General features: G+C 63.4%; 2 protein-coding genes across 5 annotated transcripts; one reads left to right on the top strand and one right to left on the bottom strand.

The window, feature by feature from the left end:
- Nucleotides 1-1,000: 1,000 nt before the first annotated feature.
- On the bottom strand, nt 1,001-7,667 carry IRX2 (iroquois homeobox 2). 4 transcript variants are annotated; one of them, XM_051837023.3, is made up of 5 exons: nt 7,166-7,667; nt 5,602-6,007; nt 4,700-5,419; nt 4,086-4,158; nt 1,001-1,514 (listed from the first exon to the last, which is right to left on the bottom strand). In XM_051837023.3, the coding sequence occupies exons 1-4, from the start codon at nt 7,409-7,411 to the stop codon at nt 4,106-4,108; spliced, it is 1,425 nt and encodes a 474-aa protein (XP_051692983.1). In that variant the 5' UTR covers nt 7,412-7,667; the 3' UTR covers nt 1,001-1,514; nt 4,086-4,105. The 4 variants fall into 4 exon arrangements, with proteins under 4 accessions (XP_051692983.1, XP_089169450.1, XP_051692982.1 ...); XM_089313324.1 differs by lacking the exon at nt 1,001-1,514 and adding an exon at nt 2,969-3,936; XM_051837022.3 differs by lacking the exon at nt 1,001-1,514 and adding an exon at nt 2,969-3,550 and having other exon boundaries at nt 7,166-7,625.
- Nucleotides 7,410-18,610, top strand: LOC127488318 (uncharacterized). Its single transcript, XM_089312850.1, has 6 exons — nt 7,410-7,511; nt 8,203-8,460; nt 8,933-9,013; nt 9,702-9,801; nt 10,973-11,809; nt 18,004-18,610. Exons 1-6 carry the CDS (start codon nt 7,410-7,412, stop codon nt 18,099-18,101), a joined length of 1,476 nt encoding a protein of 491 aa, XP_089168976.1. The 3' UTR covers nt 18,102-18,610.
- Nucleotides 18,611-18,721: the final 111 nt, after the last annotated feature.

Raw genomic sequence — 18,721 nt, 5'->3', positions numbered from 1 at the left:
CCCTTTGGGTTACTGCGTTGCAAAAATAACTAGAAAGTTATTTTTAGGAAAGAAATTCGAAAACAAGTAACCGACAGATCCGCCCAAGTGTGTAGCTGGTCATCGACACGCGCGTTCTCCGGGCCTCTCCGCGCGCCCACCAGCTGAGGCCCCGCGACGCGGCGGTCACCGAGGACCCCTCCCCGGAGGGGGCGTCCTGGGCAAGCCGGGCCGCTGCAGCGCGAAGAGGCTGGGCCGCACCCCGCCTGCGCGCCGCTGCTCGCCTGCCCGCTCCCCGCGAGTTCACTCCGTGCGGGACAGACCCGCAACGGACGGAGCGGGCGCGCGGGGGTGGGACGGCTGCCTGGGCCTTCCCGGCTCAGTCTGCGGAAGTCGGGGAAACGCACGGGGACGCCGCCGGCCAAGCTCCGGGCTCCCGGGCCGGGCGCCCCAGCCTCCAGGCCGCCCCGCAGCCGCTCGCTCCGCCGCGCGGGCCTCCCGCCTCGCGCCCGACCGACCGCGGGACGCGGCGTGCCGGGCAGCCCTGCAGAAACAATAACTCCCTTATTGGGAACAAATGTTGACATTTGACGAGCGCGGGGCAAGCGCCCCCCCCCCCCCCCCAGGGCCCACCTGGGACGGGAGCGCGAATTCCGATAAATCAGCTTCCAGGAAGCTCGGGGCAGAGGCGGCCTGGCAGGCGGGCGAGGGGCCGAGGGGCCGGGCGCGCACCCCGCCAAGTCAGTGCCTCGCAGCGCCTGGAGCAGGGCAGCTGTCCCGCGAGACCCCAGCGAAGGCGGACCTCCTGGTCAACACGTGCGTCCTTTCTCTCTAACAAGTGGGTTTTGGTGAGCGCCTTTGAAACCCAAATATAAAACCCAGAGGCTTTTAGCATGGTCCCTTCCCTTGGTTAGTTTTCTCTCTCTTTCTCTCTGTCTCTATCTCTCTGGCTCACACTCGCGCGCGCGCGTGCACACACACACACATACACACACACACACACTTTAAATCGACCCCCACAAACACCTGCAGGTTTTATGTCCTTATGTATTTTGAAATCAAGTCCTGCAGAAAACAGTTCAGGTCAGCAGACAGGGTGGTAAGTTAAGGTGTTGTGCGTAGCAACATCAAACAGGCTTCCTGTGCCTTGCTAATCTCCGGAGCAGCTCTGGGTTGTCCCCGGCGGAGAGGCCCCCCTCGTCCGGGAGAATGGCGGGGGAGAGGGGCAGGCACCTCGTGTCCAGCCGAGCCGTCTTCCTGCGGCGGGGCCAGGGCTTCCGGGTCCCAGAAGGCACACAGAGCCATTTTCCTCGGGTGTCTGTGGGAAGGTCTTCTTCCGGGTCTCCTTGGTTTGCCGCGGTAAACGTCTTCGGGCTGCTCAAGGTCACCTATCACTCACAGAGACTGCTGCCGCCTGCACTCGTCCCCTGTGAGGCTGCACAGTGCTCATCAACGCCCTAGACCCTCACCTTGAAGGCACAAGGTTCCTCGGGCGGAAACGCATTATCTGTATGGAATTCTTGATGGCTTTGTGTCTAAAACCAAAACAGGCACACAGTTAGCACTCAGGGCCACTTCCCGGATCCCCTGTGCTCCCAGACACACCGCCCCTGCCACAGAGTGGGGTTTTCCCTTGGGAGAGGCCTCCCTCTCCCACCAGCTCCCTCCCAAACATGCCCACCTCCACTGGGAAGGGGGACACACAGCCCCCGGGTGCGCAGGAAACCGAAGGCAGCTGCTCCCCCCGCCAGCAGGGCTGTGTGTCCAGTTGTCTCCTGGCTGTGCCTCAAGTATCGCGATTACTTCCAAATACCCTTTTAGAACAAGACCCCAGCAAGAGGCCACTCTTTTCCAAGGCACAGAAAGCCGCCGGAGAGGTCCGTTTGTCAATATCAGCTGCTCTAGCAATTTCCCAGCCTCAGACACGTCGGCCTATTGGAGCTGGCAGATGCTTAGACAAGATTTTATAAATTGTTCAATATCAGCCCATAATGAACCCCAACTGACCATTCCAAAGCAGCTAAAAGCACCCGCGACCTCCCCCGCTGGCATCCAATAATGCTCTCACGCGGCACCGTTATTAATCATGGAATAAAATAGATGAACCTCTTGAAAAATAAGTGTATGATTGATTAAAAGGCAATCTAAGGAGCCATTATTCTTGTTTTATAACCGTCACTTATATTCACTCAATTTATCTTTGGAGAGGAAATAAATGATTGTTCATTTCTTTTCTGAAATTATATTATGTGGATATCCATATAATTTTGCTGAAAATTAAAGTGACAGGTTTGTTGCTTTTATGATCCTAATCAAAGAAGATGTGTTACTTGTCTACAGATCTCAGACTTGTCCTGTAATTAGAAAGTGAGTGAGGTAATAAAGTGAGTGAGGTCCGGGGCTGTTCAAACTTCTCTCCCCCGGCCCCGGGGTACCCGAGAGCGGGTGCACCACTCCCCGCTGCCCACGGATCGTCCCGGAGTTCACTGCAGCTGTTGGATAGGGCAGCCCAGAGTCCTTCCAGGATTCCGAATTCCCCGCGCCCAGCGGCAGGAGTGGGCACCGGGGCTCTGAAAGCCACGGTCGCGGCCATCGGGGTGGTGGGGGGTCCACCCTCGCAATGCTCCAGTGTCGCTCACCGAAGAGGACCAGAGAGCAGCATCGGAAAGGAATGCAAAAGGCGCAGGGAGGGCAGAGTGTTTTATTTTTGCCAAGTTGTAGGATTTTACACCAGCAGACATGTTGCATATTCAGAGCACAGAGACCTTAATTTTCTTGCCATACACTTCTACAGGGATCAGCGAGGGGCAGACGTCTGCGCCGTGGCTCTCCCGCCAGCTGCGCTTCCTGCTCTCTGAGCGTGCGAAAGGAGTTTATTTCACAGCTTCTGACTCACGGGGAAGGCAGTCGCCAGGGGGCTGAGGGACAGCACTGGGGCTCTGTACCCAAGGCTCACTCCCCGGGAAAAACGAGCCCCAAACACCGCGTGCATTGTAGACTAGGCTGCTTTTATTTACAATTTGAGATATAAATTAGTAAAGAATCCGTGTTAAACAACCAACAAAGATTGTATAACCAGCAATGTCCAAATAAAAACCAGGCAGAATTTATTTACAAAAAAAGTTTAGATTCCATTGCAATACAACTTGCATAAATTACTAGAAGCTTTATATCATTATAAAAATAAATATCAAATTTGTTTCCACTTCTTGCAGTACTCAACGTCTTCAATCACGTGGTATTCCTACTGTGTACATCTTTTACAAAGAACTCTCCCAGTCCATCCTAGCACAGCTACAGAATATACACCGTGGCGATGAAGCAATCGATGCGAGGGGTCCTGAGAAAAACAGACTGTTCCCGAAAGTCACACGTACATCTGGAAGCTACACTACGCCAACACGTTACGCACGTCCCACAACACAGTCCCGGGGGCTCTGCTCGCTCACAGCGGCGCGAGCGAGATCGGTCTGAGATCTGGGCTTCGCAGCTGTGGCTTTACGAGTTCGGCAAGAGAAAACCGCCTGCTGACTTTATTATTTTTTGTTTCCAAAGCAATTGTGACACCTACCTGTGGACCAAGGAAAAAACCAAATCATCCCAAATCCTTCCGTGGCGCACCAACACCATCGCACTACCAGAACGAGTCACTTGACGGCTCGCACCGCGTTCCTGGCTGCTGGCTCTGTGACTGGTGACTGTGCCTAGTGGTGGAGGACCGTGGCCTCTGACGCCCGCAGGCCCGGCTGCTGCGGCTCTAGCCGGCTCCGGGCCGCGCCTGCAGCTCCCTCTGCAACACCGCCGCGTGGAAGCAGGTGTCCGCGGTGACAGCGGCTCCGCACCGCGCGCACGCGCCCAGACTGAGCGTCTACGACTTTTGTCTCAAGCAGAGAACCGGGGCGGTGCGCAATCGCGACACAGGGACAGTCCAGCTCTGAGTGCTTCTTCAAAGAGCAGCTGGCGAGAAGGAAAACGGGGATCCAGAGCAGAGGGCCCCCCCTTTGCCGGGAAAGAAGACCCCAGCGGGCCACTCCACCCTCAACCCCGGGACAGGACGAGCGAGTCACGCACGGAGCCGGCGTGCGGGAGCGCGGGCGCCCACTTACGTGCGTCGCCGTGCAGCCTTCTATAGGTAGGGCTGGACGCCGCCGCCAGCCACGGTGCAGCCCTCGCTGGCATCTGTCGGGGGAGGGGCAGTGAGTGAGACCCCGGCCCCGCCAAAAGACGCCCTGGGCCCAAGTCCCTGGTGCCGCCCCTGAGGCTTGGCCTGCCTGGCTGGTTCTCGCTGTCCTCTCTAATTTTAGTTCTCGGGTAGCCCGAGTTGCGAGGCACCGAGGCCGTGCACCGAAGGGCGGAGACCGGGGACAAAGCCCTGGTTTTCTGCTTACAGGCAGGAGCCTACGAGAGGCGCGCGCAGCTGCCCCCTTCCGAGAGCCTGCTCACGCGGCGGAGCGCGGAGCTCAGCCCGGCCAGCGAAATGCGTTTTGAGGCCGTTTGCCTCGGCCAAAGCCAGTCTGGCGCATAATACCAACAGCCAAAATAACGGTGAACTGGGGCAGTAGCAGGAGACGGGCCCCACCTCCGCTCCCTCTCGCCCCCTCCGCATGCAGGGCCCGCACTCCCAGCCGCCCGCGCCAAATCCCTGGGCGTCCCTTGCCTCTACCCAGACTTTCCCGGGACGTGCAGCCGGCCCTCCCTCCCCGCAGCACCGGCAGCCTACCTTTCTTGGGCTCATAGCCGCCGCCCGGGGGCCGGTAGTGGGGCTCTAGCGGGTGCGCGCCCGCCTTTCCCGCGTCGCTGGCGGCCTTGGGTGCGGCGTGCAGCGCCTCGCCGGGGGCGGCGGCCGCCGAGTTGTAGCGCAGCAGCCCCTGGCCCTGCAGCGCGGCGTTCAAGTTCCCGTAGTTTGTGTAGCTGCCGTAGAAGGGCGCCGTGTAGTACAGGTGGCGGCCGAGCAGCGGCGAGGCGGGGTAGGGCGAGCCGCCCGGCGGCGCCCCGGACGGAGCGGGCGCAGCGGCCGCGGGGATCCCCGGCGGCCCGCAGCCCGGGCCCAGGCTCGGCTGCTTGAGGTCCGACGTGGCGATCTCGGCCAGCGACCACAGCTTGGGCTTGCTGGCCTGCGGCTGCGCGCCAGGCGACGTCCGGCTGCCCAGGGGCGGCTTGCCTCCGCCGCCGCCGCCGCCGCGGGGTGCGGCCTCTGGCGGGGGGCTCAGCAGCGGCGCCTCCACGCCGGTGAGCGGCGACGAAGTCACGGGCTTGGGCAGCGCCAGGTCCCGCACGCCCTCCTCCTCGTCGTCCTCATCCTCCTCCAGGTCGTCGTACTTGTCCTTGCACTCAGAGCCCGATTCGCATAGGGGGTCCCCGGCGCGGCACGGCAGCTTCTCCCCGTCCGACTCGGCCGAGCAGGAGTGATCCGTGAGCGAATCCACGTGCAGGCTGATCCCTGCGGGGGCGCGGGCACGGTCGGTGGGCTGCCGGGGACGGCCCGGGGCCCTCCCCTCGCCCCAAGCCCGGCCCTGCATCGGGCCGCCCCTGGCCTCCCCGCCGAGTGCCCTGCTAGGGCAGCGCGCGCCCCGCCTGGGAAGAAAGCTCCCGAGGCCTGGCGCTGGCCGCGGCGGGGCTCACCTTCGTCCTCCGCCGAGGTCTCCGTGCCCTCCTGAGCTTTGTCGGGACTCTCCTCCTTGGCCCTTGCCGCGTCGCCCTCGTCCTCGTCCTCGTCCTCGCTTTTGTTCCGCGGCGCCCACGTCATCTTGTTCTCCTTCTTGAGCCGCCGGCGCGCGTTGGCGAACCAGGTGGAGACCTGCGTGAGGGTCATCTTGGTGATGATGGCCAGCATGATCTTCTCGCCCTTGGTGGGGTAGGGGTTCTTGCGGTGCTCATTGAGCCAGGCCTTGAGCGTGGCCGTGGCGTCCCGCGTGGCGTTCTTGCGGTACGCGGGGTCGTTGAGCTGGTACGGGTAGGCCGCGCTGCCGTACGGGTGGTAGCTAATGGCGCCGGTCATTCCGGTCGTGTGTGCGTCGTAGGGCGCACCCTGGAACCGACAAGAGCCATGAGTGGAGGGGCTGGTGGGCCAGCGTGGGGGCCGCCCATGCGGCCGAGGGGCCGTGCCTCTCCCGGCGAGCGAGCTGGAAGGGCAGCGGGGCCTAAGGGCCAGCTGTGGATCACAGAAAGTACTGCGGCTTTATTCTGGAATTTTTGAACTATTTTACTTTCCTAAGAGGACATGTCGCCCCCTGGACGCCCCCGAGCCGCGCGCGTGCATGCACAGGCCCACAGGTAGTTTTGCAGCGTCTCCATTTCTGCGGGCGCTCCAAGTGCTGGCTGCCTCGCTGCCTCCCCCTGCCCCCTCTCCCCGCCCTCATTTGGTTAAAGAAACAGCCCGAGCCCCCACTCCGCCATTCACCACTCCAAAGCTGGGCAAATCCAATTTGCAACTCAGAAGCCAGTCACCGTTTCCAATTCTTCAAATACGCGGTAATTAGCATTTTAATTCATCCTTTAAGGTTTAAATTCGAGACATTTGCAGCCTTCTCCCAGGCCGCGCCTACTCCTCCCGTGCCCTGGGATCCCACCGAGGGCCAGTGGCGGCCACCACCCCTGGACTGGCCTCAGTCGCCCGAAACGCGCTCGGCCACGGCCCGGGCCAGCCCAGCTGCCGGCCGCGGGTCGCGGGAGCGGGAGCTGCTCGGGCGAGCCAGGGCTTCGGGCGGCGCTCGGCGGGCCACGCGCGCACCGACCGCTGTCCAGACACTGGTCCGCGGCGGACCCAGGCCGAACCGGGAGCCGCAGCCGAAGGCTCCCCGGGGAGGACTCCACCGAGCCCCAGCCCCGCAAGTAAAGGCGAACGGCCGAGAGCCGCCCCGGAGGCCCAGCGGCGTCGGCCCTCGCCCCACGCCAACGCGAGCGAGGCTGCGGGGGTGAGCCAGGGAGCACCCACCGCAGACCCCGGCCCCGGGGGAGCCGGGTTTCCCGGGCTCTCTAAGAAGACCCCGGGAGTCGAAGGGGAAGCGGCGCGGGTCCCGGCCCGAGCTCAGAGCCGCTCCTCGCTGGCCGCACTGCCCACCGCCCTGGCCCCTCGTTCCGCACGCGGCGCGACTCCCCAGCGGGCGACTCCGCAGCCGACCCCCGCGCTCCGTCCCCGGCGGGCCCCCGAGCCTCGGCGCCCCGCGTCCCCACCCTGAGCGGTTACCATGTAGGACGGGAAGCCGGCGGCGGCCGCCGCGTCAGCCGAGTACTGCAGCGGGCTGCCGAAGCCGGTGGCCGCCTGCGCCGTGAAGGCCGCCGAGCCCGGGTACGGGCTGAAAGCCGAGCCGGACGCCGAGCGCGCCAGCTCCTCGCTGCGCGGCGCGGCCAGCGCGGACGCGCCGTACGCCGGGCACGAGTAGAGCGCCAGCGAGCCGGGCGCTTGGTACAGGTAGCCCTGTGGATAGGACATGGTGGGCGCGGGGCGCGGGGCCCGCGTCACGCCGAGCAGCGGGCAGGGCGCGCGGCGCCCTCCATCCACGCCCGGCCGGGGCGCGGCGGCGCGGCGGCGGGCACCCGGGCCGCGGGCGGAGGCTGGCCCGCCCGGGCACTAGCCTGGGCGTCCCGCGAGCCGGGGGGACCGCGAGGCGGCAGCGGCGGCAGCGGCGGCGGCGGCGGCGGCGGCGGCGGCGCGGAGCCGGTGGGCGCAGCCGCGCGCCAGGCCGGCGGTCGGGGTTTGGGGGAGTCTGGAGCCGGGAGTGAGGAGTTGAGGAAGGAGCGCTCGAGTTTCCGAGGGACATTGGAACGCGGAGCTGTCCGTCACGCGCTCATCTGCATATTCGGGCGCCCGCCCCTCCCCTGCTCCGCCCGCCGGCCGGGGCCGGGGGCGGGGCGGGGCGCGGCGCGGGGAGGGGCGCGGCGCGGGGGCGGCGGGCGCGCGGGCGGGGCGCGCAGGCTTTTGTGGCGCAGCCGCCGTTCTCACCGCTCCGGCCCCGGCCAGCCGACCGTCATCCCGCGCCCCAGCCTGCGGAGCTGCCGAATTGGCGCGCGCCCCCTCCCGCTCGCACAGGCTCCCGGCCACCGCCCCCCCATCCGGCCGGCCCCCAGACCTCGCCCGGGCCGCCTCCCCCTCCCCCCGCCCCAGGCGGCCGCTGCCCCGCCCCCAGCTCGGCCCTCGCGGACTCGGCAGAGGCCGCCCGCAGTCGGGCCAGGCCGGGTCCACTCGGGGCACGCGCGACCCGTGTCCGCCTCTCCTCCTCGAAGAGGCCAGCCCGGGTCCGAGACCGGAGCCTGGGAGGATGGGGGCGCCTCTCACCCGCACCCTCCCCGGGCATCGCGGCCTCGCGGGCCCAGGCTCCCCGCGCGGCCTCGCCTCTGGCCGCTGGCCGCTGGCCGCTGGCCGCCGGCCGCCGGCCGTGGAGCGCGGACCTGGAGCCCGGGCGCCCGGGGTGCCGACTGCCCGGGGGCCCTGAGCGAGCCTGGGCGCGGGGCTCCGCGCCGATGAACGCCGCCCCGAAGCAGGTTTGTTTTGTTTTGTTTTGATCAGTTGACGCCTCTTCGGATTCGAGTTCAGGAAACGCGGGAAAGAGTGGACGCAGACGAGCCGCCTGGCGCACGGAGGGCGCCCCGGAGAGGGACGCGGGGGCAGCCGGCACCGCAGGTACCTCGGCCGGCGCCCGCACAGCTCCGCGTACCCACGCCACGCTGCTTCCTCCCTGCCCTACCGTAGCTCCCGGAGGAGGGCATCTGTGGACCGGGCAGAAGGGTCGCCGGTGGGGGGCGCTCGGGGGGTTGTTAGGGGTTCAGGGGTGTGCCGGTCCGGGCACCCAACAGGTGCCTGCTGGGCGTGCGCGGTGACGGGGTGGGGCGCGGGGGCTGGGGCGGCCGGGGTGCAGGCCTGCAGCTGGCGGCGCGCGGGGCTCAGGCTGCCAGCCAGGCCAGGCGCGCACCAGGGCCGCTCGAGCAGCCGGGCTGTCTGTGTCTCTTTCCCCAGGTCCAAGGGACTGTGGAACTGCAGCGTTGGGAGGACACGGACGCTGCCTCCTCCTCGGCCAGCGGGCGTGTGGCCCGACAGGTGCGGTCCGGGCAGGCTACCCCTCTCCCTCTCCTGTTCCCCGCGCCCGCCCCTTCCCCTACACGCCCCTGAACCCCAGGCCCCCAGCATCCGGATGCACGCACCCTGTGTCCGGAACTCCGGGCTCCTCCTGCGCCTGGCAGGGGAACCCCACCTGGGGCATCCCAATTCAGCTCCGGCTGGTGTTTTTATTTGGGGGGGGTAGAGTGGGGGAGGGGAGAGACTGAGACCCCGAAGCCCGTGGGCGCCTGCCGCGCACACAATCCGTGACAAGTTAGGGATTCTTGGGAGCGAATTCCTCCCGGAGGCCGCGTTGCGTGAGATGCCCGCACGCTGGGACCCGCACAAGCAGCCACAGGTCAGGCTGCAGCCTTGCAGGTTCGCTTGCAATCAGATTAAGTGGGGGAAAATCGGATGTAATTTTTGTGGCCGGGGAGCGCGGGCCTGGAGCCCTCCCGAAGCCCGGCTCCTGCTGCGCCTTCCTGAGCTCCGGTGCGGCCCCTCCTCGGGCCTGACCTCCGCCAGGGGCCGAAGGGAGAGCAGCGGCTCCAGATACAGTTGGTTTTGACATCAATTAAATACACAAGCAGACGCGCGCACGTGACCGCCGGCCCCGCGGCCGCGCGCGCCCTCCCCTCGCCCGCAGCTCTCGAGACGGCCTCCTCCTCCGCGGTGCGTGTTTTCGCAGCAATTATCCCCCTGCATCGAAATCTGGGTTTTTCCATACTGCTGCCTGCGCCTAATAAAACCCGTCTACCGCGCACCGTCGCACAGCCGCGTCGCGCTGCGTGCGGTTTTTATTGGTAGTGACTGTGGCAAATTAAAACGCTTACGCGGGAACATTAGGACCCGTGCTGCTGAATAGGTAAACTCCGCTTCGCTTTAAAAACAATTTTATTAAATCACTTTTCTCTTTATTGGGTTGAAGTTGGCCTCATCCTCTTCAAAACAATCCAGGAGCCAAAAGGCAGGCTCCGAGGGTGGAGGCCCCGCGCGGTGTCACCGGCCCGACTGCCCGCCTGCGAGCGTGCCCCGGGCTGGCCCGAACTCCAGCTCGGGTCCCCGCGGGGAGCCACGGGGCCCTGGGCGTTTCGCTCCAGGGCGAGGCGGCGTTCGGGCACGCAGGGTCGCGGGGGGGGGGGGCGGCCGGGCGCTCGGCTCCCGCGGCTGTCAGTCGCCATCCGCCTACCGGGAGCAGAGGGAGACAGAGGATGGGCGAGCACGCAGGGAAGGGCAGCCGCTGGCCTGTGTCCCGACCCTTCCCGCGGCGGCCCGGGCGATGCCTGGCCCCCTCCCCAACATGTGCACAGCAGAAAGGAGAAGCAGAAAGCGAACCCCGCGCTATTGCTATCCTGCTCCCTGTCCCCGCAACCAAGAGCAAGCCGCCAGTGTGCGGGCCCCAGGGTCTGGTGGGGGTGCTGGAGCCGCGGCCGCCGCAGCGGGGTCCCGGGCTCTCCGGGGCGCGGGCAGGCGAAAGAGGCGACGAGGCCAGGCGCGGGCGGCGAGGGGGCGCTGTGGCCCGCGCCTGCCGGCCTCGGCCCCGCCACCGACGGGCGGCGACGCCCCTGCGCCTGGCGCGACCCGCCTCCTCCCGCACTGGCTCAAGGCTGGGAAGAGGCATTGCGACCCGGGCGTTTCAATAAAAGTGCAGCCGCGCCGGCGTCTCTGCAGCCTAACCGCTCCGGCCCCCGGTGGAGTTCCGTGGGAACGCAGCGACTGTTTGGGGCGCAACTGGGCCGCCGAGAAGAAACGCGCGCCGTCTCCCGGGTCCCGCCCTGCGAGATGCACGCGTTTTCAGCGCACCCGGCCACGCGGCTGCTGTGCTCGCCGCGACCGACGCCCCCGGCCGCGGACACCCCGGCGCGGCCGTGGAGGCGAGGGCTGGCAGCGCCCTTCCTTCCGCGACCACCGGAGCGCGTCCTTAGGAACTGCGCCCAAGTTTCCTAAAGTGAACCGCAGACCCGCAGACCGCTCGCCCTCGGGACGCGCGCGAGTGCTTCCAGGCTCTTGGCCGGCTGCAGGAGCCACAAAGTCTCCCTGAAAACCACGCGCGCCGGAGACCCCGCAGGGTCCCGCACGAGGCTTCCGGGGCCTTGGGCGACCCCCGGGCAGGGCAGGAGGGCGGCACCGGGGGCCTGGCGTCCAGGGCCCAAGCGCGCGTTCTCCTGGGCACCACGTCCTCTGCGGCTCTTCCCCGACCGCTCGCCCCTCCCGGCTTCCTTTCGGGGCAGCGGAATTCCCCGTTCTCCCGCGGATGCCCCGCCTCCGACGTGCTTCCCGAAGTTTCTCTGGCGCGGGACCGGGAAAGCCCCATTTGCCGGTGGCTCCGCGGCCCGCAGACCCCGGCCTCCCGCTGCGCTCGCGCTAACCCCAACCTTGCTCCCCGCCGCCCCCGACCCGTCCCGCACGCCAGACCCTGGACCCCGGCTGCGGTTCCCTCCCGCCGCGCTGGGCCGTCGCCGGCCTGGGCACCTGGCGGGGAGCGCGGCGCGCCGAGACGGACCCAGGCCGTACGGCATCGCCGTGAGAGGACACCCGCGGCGGGAGCGGCTGCCCGTGGAAGCCCACGCGCGTGGCCCGCCCTTCGGCTCACTGGGGCGTGCGCGAAGACCGGGTCTCCTTACGGCCCGGAGAGGCCGCGGCTTTCGGTGGTGGCGTGGCGTTCCAGCTTTGCTTTTCCGCGCGTCCGGGCGAAGCGGCGGCGGGGAGAGGTGCGCCCCGACCCCCGCAACTCCAGGCCGCTGCGCGTCCTCCTTGGGAGCGGCGGAGCGCAGGCCGCGGCCCGGCAGGTGGCAGGTAGGACTCCTAGCTCTCAAGCCGGTGGGGGGGTCGGGGAGAAGGGAGTCTGTGTCAACAGGCGAGGTCCCGAGTCCTGGGCTCCTGGAGGGCCGCGGTTGGTACCCGTTTGCCAGCTCCGAGTTGGGTAGTGGACCGGGCGGCACGTGGGCGCCCCTGCGCGCTCCGCGCACCTCGCCGCTGTCCCGCACACCTGCGACGCCAGAGGCAGGGCCGGAAGCGCGGAAGGCCAAGCAGGGAAAGGCGACCGCATTCCCAGCGGGACATCAGCGGGAGATTCAGGCTCTGCTGACAGGGTGACAGCCAGCGGGGTGCGGCTGGGGGCGAAGGCAGGGCGCGAGCCCAGCGAGCGGGCGCAGCAGGGCCTCGGAGGCGGCAGGCAGGGGGCCGGGATGGGTGCCGTGTCACACTCTCCGGGCGACCCGAGTGGCGAGTTCTCAGGTGTGGGGCGGGGCGGTCCAGACAAGAGGATGCCCGAGTCGGGTCGGGAACGCGCAAGGCCACGTTTAGCCCTGTTTGCGGGCCTGAGCCCAGGCCTCTTTCCAGGCCCAGGGCAGCTTCAGGGCCTGCGGGTGCCGGGGAGGTGAGGCCTTAGCTCCAGCAGCAGTGTTTCATTTGTGAAAAGCTTGTCTGCAGTAACGTTCTAGAATGTCAGCTTCTCAACCCGGAATGGCGTGGCCGTGGATCGCGTGGCTCCACACGTCCACGTTCTGGGACACATTGGCGGTTCTGGAAACGAAAATGAAAAATAAGTCCTAGCCCTTAATAGAAGCCGCATCACCCGCAGTCTCCCAGGCCACTCTGGGAAAACGCTCCACTCCCAAGGCCCCACGTCTTCTGCGTTTTCTCTCCACTTTTTCCTCCGCCCACGCTTGGATGAAGCAGACGTTGGCTTGGACTTGCAGTGCAGCCATTGCTACTTGGGCCTGTGTCTTTGTGCCATTCTCCCAGGCGTGGCAGAGAGAGGAGGCATGGTGCTCCCTCAGCCTCTGGGCCTCCCAGGAGGTGCAGCCAGGGGCTCCCGGGGGTGCAGGGCCGAGCTGGACACAGCCAGGTGCCTGCACCCCTGGGGGGAGCCGTGGCTGGGACCTTGCCCGTGGCTCTGCGGCTGCTCTACACCACAGTGAGTGCATTTTAGAAAATTCAAGTAAAAATTGGAGAACCGGCCCAGGGAGCCAGAGGCAAGGAGGAGCCTGGGAAAGCACAGAACGCAGCCAGCAAAGGCGGGAAGGAGAGAACATCCTGCCAGGCAGAGGCAGGGGGGACAGGAAGGGCCTCCTCCCTCCGCTCAGCTGGGCTGCAGTGCCCAGCAGGCCTTTGCACACTTCCTCTCACGCCCAGTCCTGAAGCTCCTGCCAGAAGCAAGCCCCTCTGCCTTCCTGGGCACTGCAGCCCCGCAGGACCCAGAGCCTTGCTAATTCCCGTGTGCTTCCAGCCCTGGCTCAGAGGGAGAGGCCGGCAGGGCTGTTCGGTGATGCCACGGTCTCCAGGTTCTCTTTTCCTCACCTGCTCCGAAGCGGGCAGGGAGGAGGGTGCCAGGCCTGGGACCAGCGCAGTCCCAGAGGCCTCCCTGGGCTCCCTGACTGGACGGCCCCCCTGAGCCGCTACAGCGTACAGCTCAGTGCTGGGGACACTGGCCAGGTGCCGGCAGCCTGCAGCCGGACTCGCTCCCACATGGGGCCTCCAGGGGCTGCTTCCTCCTGTAGGCGTGGCGCCCCCTGCCCACCCTCACTGCCTGCCTGGGCGTGGCGCCCTCCGCCCACCCTCACTGCCTGCCTGGGCGTGGCGCCCCCCTCCCACCCTCACTGCCTGCCTGGGCGTGGCGCCCTCCACCACCCCTCACTGCCTGCCTGGGCGTGGCACCTCCACCCACCCTCACTGCCTGCCTGGGCGTGGCGCCCTCCGCCCACCCTCACTGCCTGCCTGGGCGTGGTGCCCCCCTCCTACCCTCACTGCCTGCCTGGGCGTGGCACCCTCCAACACCCCTCACTGCCTGCCTGGGTGTGGCACCTCCACCCACCCTCACTGCCTGCCTGGGCGTGGTGCCCTCTGCCCACCCTCACTGCCTGCCTGGGCATGGCGCCCTACACCACCCCTCACTGCCTGCCTGGGCGTGGCGCCCTCCACCCACCCTCACTGCCTGCCTGGGCGTGGCGCCCTCTGCCCACCCTCACTGCCTGCCTGGGCATGGCGCCCCCCTCCCACCCTCACTGCCTGCCTGGGCATGGCGCCCTACACCACCCTCACTGCCTGCCTGGTGTGCTGTGGGTGCCAGATGAACTGATTCCCTGAATGCATGGGTGAACAGTCAGTGACTCTGTGGCTCATTCACCTGTCCTAAGAGGCACAGCAGGGACACCCATGGGGACACTTGCCTGCGTAGCCCACGCCGCTGCTCCCCACACCTGATGGTGGTGGACGCCCTAGTCCAAGCTGATCACGGCACCCCTGGCAGCCCCCACTCCCGAGTGCAAAGCAAGGTCCATTTCGGATGCTGAAAGTTAAGGCTCACTGGATACGGACATTTTAACAAACCTGTCATTTAAAAATTCCTAATAATTGTCAGCCCCAGACCTTGTATTCCACTTCCTACACAGTAACCTACACAGTTCCCAGGACCCGGGTGGTGCTCAGTAGCGTTCATTGAGCAAATGAATGTGTTTATGTTGATATTTGGGGAAAAGGAAACTTTAATCAAAGCAGACTGGCCTTTTATGGTATTTTTGGTGAGGAGTTCAGAATGGGGAAGAGTTATAGACACCATATTTAAAAAATAAGTTAGGTCCCAGCGATGTTTTTGTAGACACAGATAAGCTCATACCAAGATGTATATGAATGCGCAGAGGCCTTGGGATCTCTAGGATAATTTGGAAAAAGAATGCAGTGGGAGGAATCCGACTTCTCTGTTTCTAGAACTGAGAGAGAGAGGTGCTGGTGGAGGCGCAGATGCACAGACGGGGGGGGGGGGGGGGCGGGGCAGGGCGGGGCACCGGAAGTGGAGGCTGCAGGTGGATGCGCAGAAACGCGCCCCGTGTGTTCCGGACAAAGGCGCAGGAGCAAGCGGTGCAGGGACGTCAGCCTTCACCGCTGGGGCTGGCACCGCTGGCCACTCCAACCTGTCTCACACCTTGCCTAAAAATTAGCTGAAAGTGTGGGCCGCGACAAATGGAAAATTATAAAACTTAAAAACAAAATGGGAGGAGAGGCTGGTGTTGTGGCGCAGTGGGCTAAGCCGCTGCCCACCGCACCAGCATCCCGTGTCCAGGTGACAGTTCTACCCAGGCTGCTCCACTCACTCCCCTCCAGCCCCCTGCTAATGGCCTGGGGAGGCAGCGGAGGACGGCCCGAGTGCTCGGGCCCCTGTGCCCAGGTAGGAGACCTCGGTGGAGCTCCTGGCTCCTGGCTTTGTCCTAGCTCAACCCCAGCCGTTGTAGCCATTTGGGGAGTGAACCAGCAAATGGAAGATCGATCGATCTCTCTCTTTGTATGTGAGTCTTTTAAGTAAATGAATCTTAAAAAATAGGAGGAGGTCTTTGGGACCTGAGGCTAGGTAGAGTTTTCCATCAGATGCCAAAAACTCAATCAATAAAAGCAAGATGTTGCTTAACTGGATTTCATCCAAATTTGAAACTTTTGCTTGTGAAGGAGCTTGTTAAGGGAACCACATACATCAGAGTGAAAGAAAACATTTGCAAACCACAAAGAACTGATGTAAGAATTTATGGGGCAGGGTGGCAATGCGGCGTAGCAGGTAAAGCCGCCACCTGCAGTGCTGGCATCCCATACAGGCACCGGTTCAAGTCCTGGCTACTCCACTTCCGATCCAGCTCCCTGCAAATGGCCTGCACCCGCGTGGGAGACCTGGAGGAAGCGCCTGGCTCCTGGCTTTGGGCTGGCTGAGTCCTGGCTGTTGCAGCTACTGGGGAGTGAACCAGCTGATGGAATCTCTCTCTCTTTCTCTCTCCCTCTCTCCCTCTCTCCCTCTCTCTCTCTCTCTGCCACTCTGCCTTTCAAATACATAAATAAATGTTTTTTAAAAAAGAAGATACAAGGGCCAGTCCAAAGTGAGCCGTGCGGCAAACCCAGAATACAGCTGGAAACTGGGGAGAAGATGCGAAAGGCCATGCATCGGTGCGACTACAGGAGGTTATAAAGCGCGTCACACAGATGCTCACCCTCTGTAAGCACCAGGGAGGTGTGGATTCGGACCACAGTGAGTGATGCTCACCTGTCAGAGTGGAGAGACACGAGAGCTGTGATGGCGCCCAGCGCTGTGGAGGGCGTGGCGTGGTCTGGGCTGGCAGAAGCAGCATGGGGTCCACTCCGGAAGACAGCCGTGCACGTTCCTCTGGGACTGAAGATGCAGCTGCCGCACAACCCAGCACTTGCGTTCTTGGTGTTGGTCGTAGACACGTTGACGTACGTTTGCAGGAAACCCTGGCCGCCAACAGCCGTGGCCGCCTGATCTACTGCAGCAGCCGGGTGCCCAGGCTTGTTCCTTGTGGGCATTCGGAGAGCGGGCCAGCGGATGGGAGCGCGCTCTCTCCTCTCCCTCTCCCCCCCCCTCCTCTCTCTCTCTCTCTCCTCTCTCTCTCTCCTCTCTCTCTCTCCTCTCTCTCTCTCTTCCTCCATCCCTCCCCCCACCCTCCCTCTCTCTCTCCTCTCTCTCTCTGTTTAAATAAGTAAATTTAAAAACAGTTAAACATCCCAGTTTTGATTGTAGAAACTATTAAGTGGACTCTAATGCTGACGTGGAATTGCGGAGGTCTGGAGTAGGCAGAGAGATTTGAGAGGAGCCTGTGACTTGGTGTCAGGCCCTGGGTGCAGTTACAGTGACTAGGACAGTCGGATGCTGGTGGCAGGTGAGCCGTGCAGACCAGGGCGGGGGCTTGGACACCTGCGTCCCCCATCAGGCTGCCCGTGTTCAAGTCCTGGCCCCGCTCCTGACCCAGCTTCCTGCTGGTGTGCATCGGCGCATGACGGCCCCGTGATCCAGCTCTCTGCTATGACCTGGGAAAGCAGTGGAAGATGGCTCAAGTGCTTGGGCCCCTGCACCCACGTGGGAGACCGGGAGGAAGCTCCTGGCTCCTGGCTTCAGATCGGCGCAGCTCTGGTTGTTGTGGTCATCTGGGGAGTGAATCAGCGGATGGAAGACCCCCCCCCCCCGCCTCTCCTTCTCTGTGTAACTCTGACTTTCAAATAAATAAATAAATCTTAAAAAAAAAAAAAAAAAAGCAAAATAGCCAGTTTTGCCAGGCTCTGAGTAGCTCACTTCCGCTGCTGATTGATTGTTTGCCGTGAGCTCCTGCTCATTCACTCTATGATGACGGCGGCAGCCAGGGCTGGCCTGGCCCCAGCCAGGAGCCAGGGCTCTGTCTCGGTCTCCTGGGCGGTGCCAGGGAGGCAGCGCCTGCGCCGTCTTCCACTGCCTTCCCAGCGCCTTGGCAGGAAGCAGAAGTGAGAGTGGAGCAGCTGGGACTCCGGGGCAGGCCAGCGGGGATGCGGCATCGCCACAGCAGCGTCCCCGCGGGCCCAGCAAGGCCCGCCCAGGGCGCTATTCCCTCGCGCCCACTGCTGACTGCTTCTCCCACAGCTGGTGACAGTGCTGCCTGGCAAACCTGCACCCGCAGCTGGAACACCTAGATGTTTGCATGTGTCATTTATATTTGACCTTTTTACTATAATATTCCCCACCTCTGTTTATTTAGAAACATTTCGCCTCCCTTCTCTCTCACACTGTTAATATTTGGGATTCACATAGCTGATGTGGATAATGCTGACTATATACTTTAACAAATTTAAAGCAACAGAAAATAAATGTGTGTGTGTTACAAGTCTTTTAGGAAGTTGAGGCAGTGATGGGATCTTCTGATTCATTGATTGTATGAATATATAAACACGTCTAAATATGGGCTATACCTTAGTGTTCCCTGCACTGCACACATGCTGTGTTTGTGTTGTTTCTGGCACAGCTGGGAGCGGACAGAAGCTCCGTACGTGTAGCTCTGTGTATTTTTAATTTCCTTGTTATGCCTTCTTTAATGTTATTTGTTCTTTGTCGGAAACTTGTCTTCTCTCCTGGAGGATATTTTTTAGGGATTTGCCTAATGAAGTCTCATTGGTCTGATTGTTCGCTCTTTTCCCAGAAAGCTCATCTCTCGGGATGTGTGATCCGGGTTGGTTGTGTCTTTCAGCCCTTGGAGAGGCTACTGATTTCCTACTGTTCTCCACCCTCCGCTGTCATCCGGAGAGATCCGCCGTCGGCCTGGCTGTCACGACTTTGCGGGAGTAGCGCGTCTTCTCTCTGGCTGCTCTCGGGGTCTTCGCCGGTGTTGTGTGTTCCAGCTTTCCGTCAGTGTGTCCAGAGAGAAAATTCTTTTCATTTTCCTGTTCTTGAATTCGTTAGCAGTCCTGATTCTAGAAGTCGTATCTATTTTCACTTAGGAATCCTTTGTAACGATTATCTTCTTAAAAGTCGCTGCCCCAGGCCAGCATTGTGGCTTAGCAGGTGCAGCAGCCGCCTGTGATGCCGGCATCCCATGTGGGCGCTGGTTCGAGTCCTGGCTGCTCCATTTCTGATCCAGCTCCCTGCTGTGGCCTGGGAGAGCAGTGGAAGGTGGTCCAAGTGCTTGGGCCCCTGCACCCGCGTGGGAGATGCAGAAGCTCCTGGCTCCTGGCTTCGGCTTGGCCCAGCCCTGGCTGTTGTGGCCATCGGGCCAGTGACCCAGTGGATGGAGAATCTCTCTGTGTCTCCCCCTCTGTAACTCCGACTTTCAAATAAAGAAATAACTTTTTAAAAAATGTTTCTCTGGATTATTTTGGAAGTTCAAGGAGATACATTTCGTAACTTTTTATTCTATCTTCCCCACCTGCCCCCTGTCCTATTTTCTACCTCTTTCTCTGCTACGCTAG

This window comes from Oryctolagus cuniculus, chromosome 14 (assembly GCF_051225735.1).
Source record: "Oryctolagus cuniculus isolate XC-2025 breed Fujian yellow rabbit chromosome 14, ASM5122573v1, whole genome shotgun sequence".
Taxonomy (NCBI): domain Eukaryota; kingdom Metazoa; phylum Chordata; class Mammalia; order Lagomorpha; family Leporidae; genus Oryctolagus; species Oryctolagus cuniculus.
The sequence above is the reverse complement of the archived record's forward strand: the minus strand, read 5'-3'. Positions and strand labels throughout refer to the sequence as shown.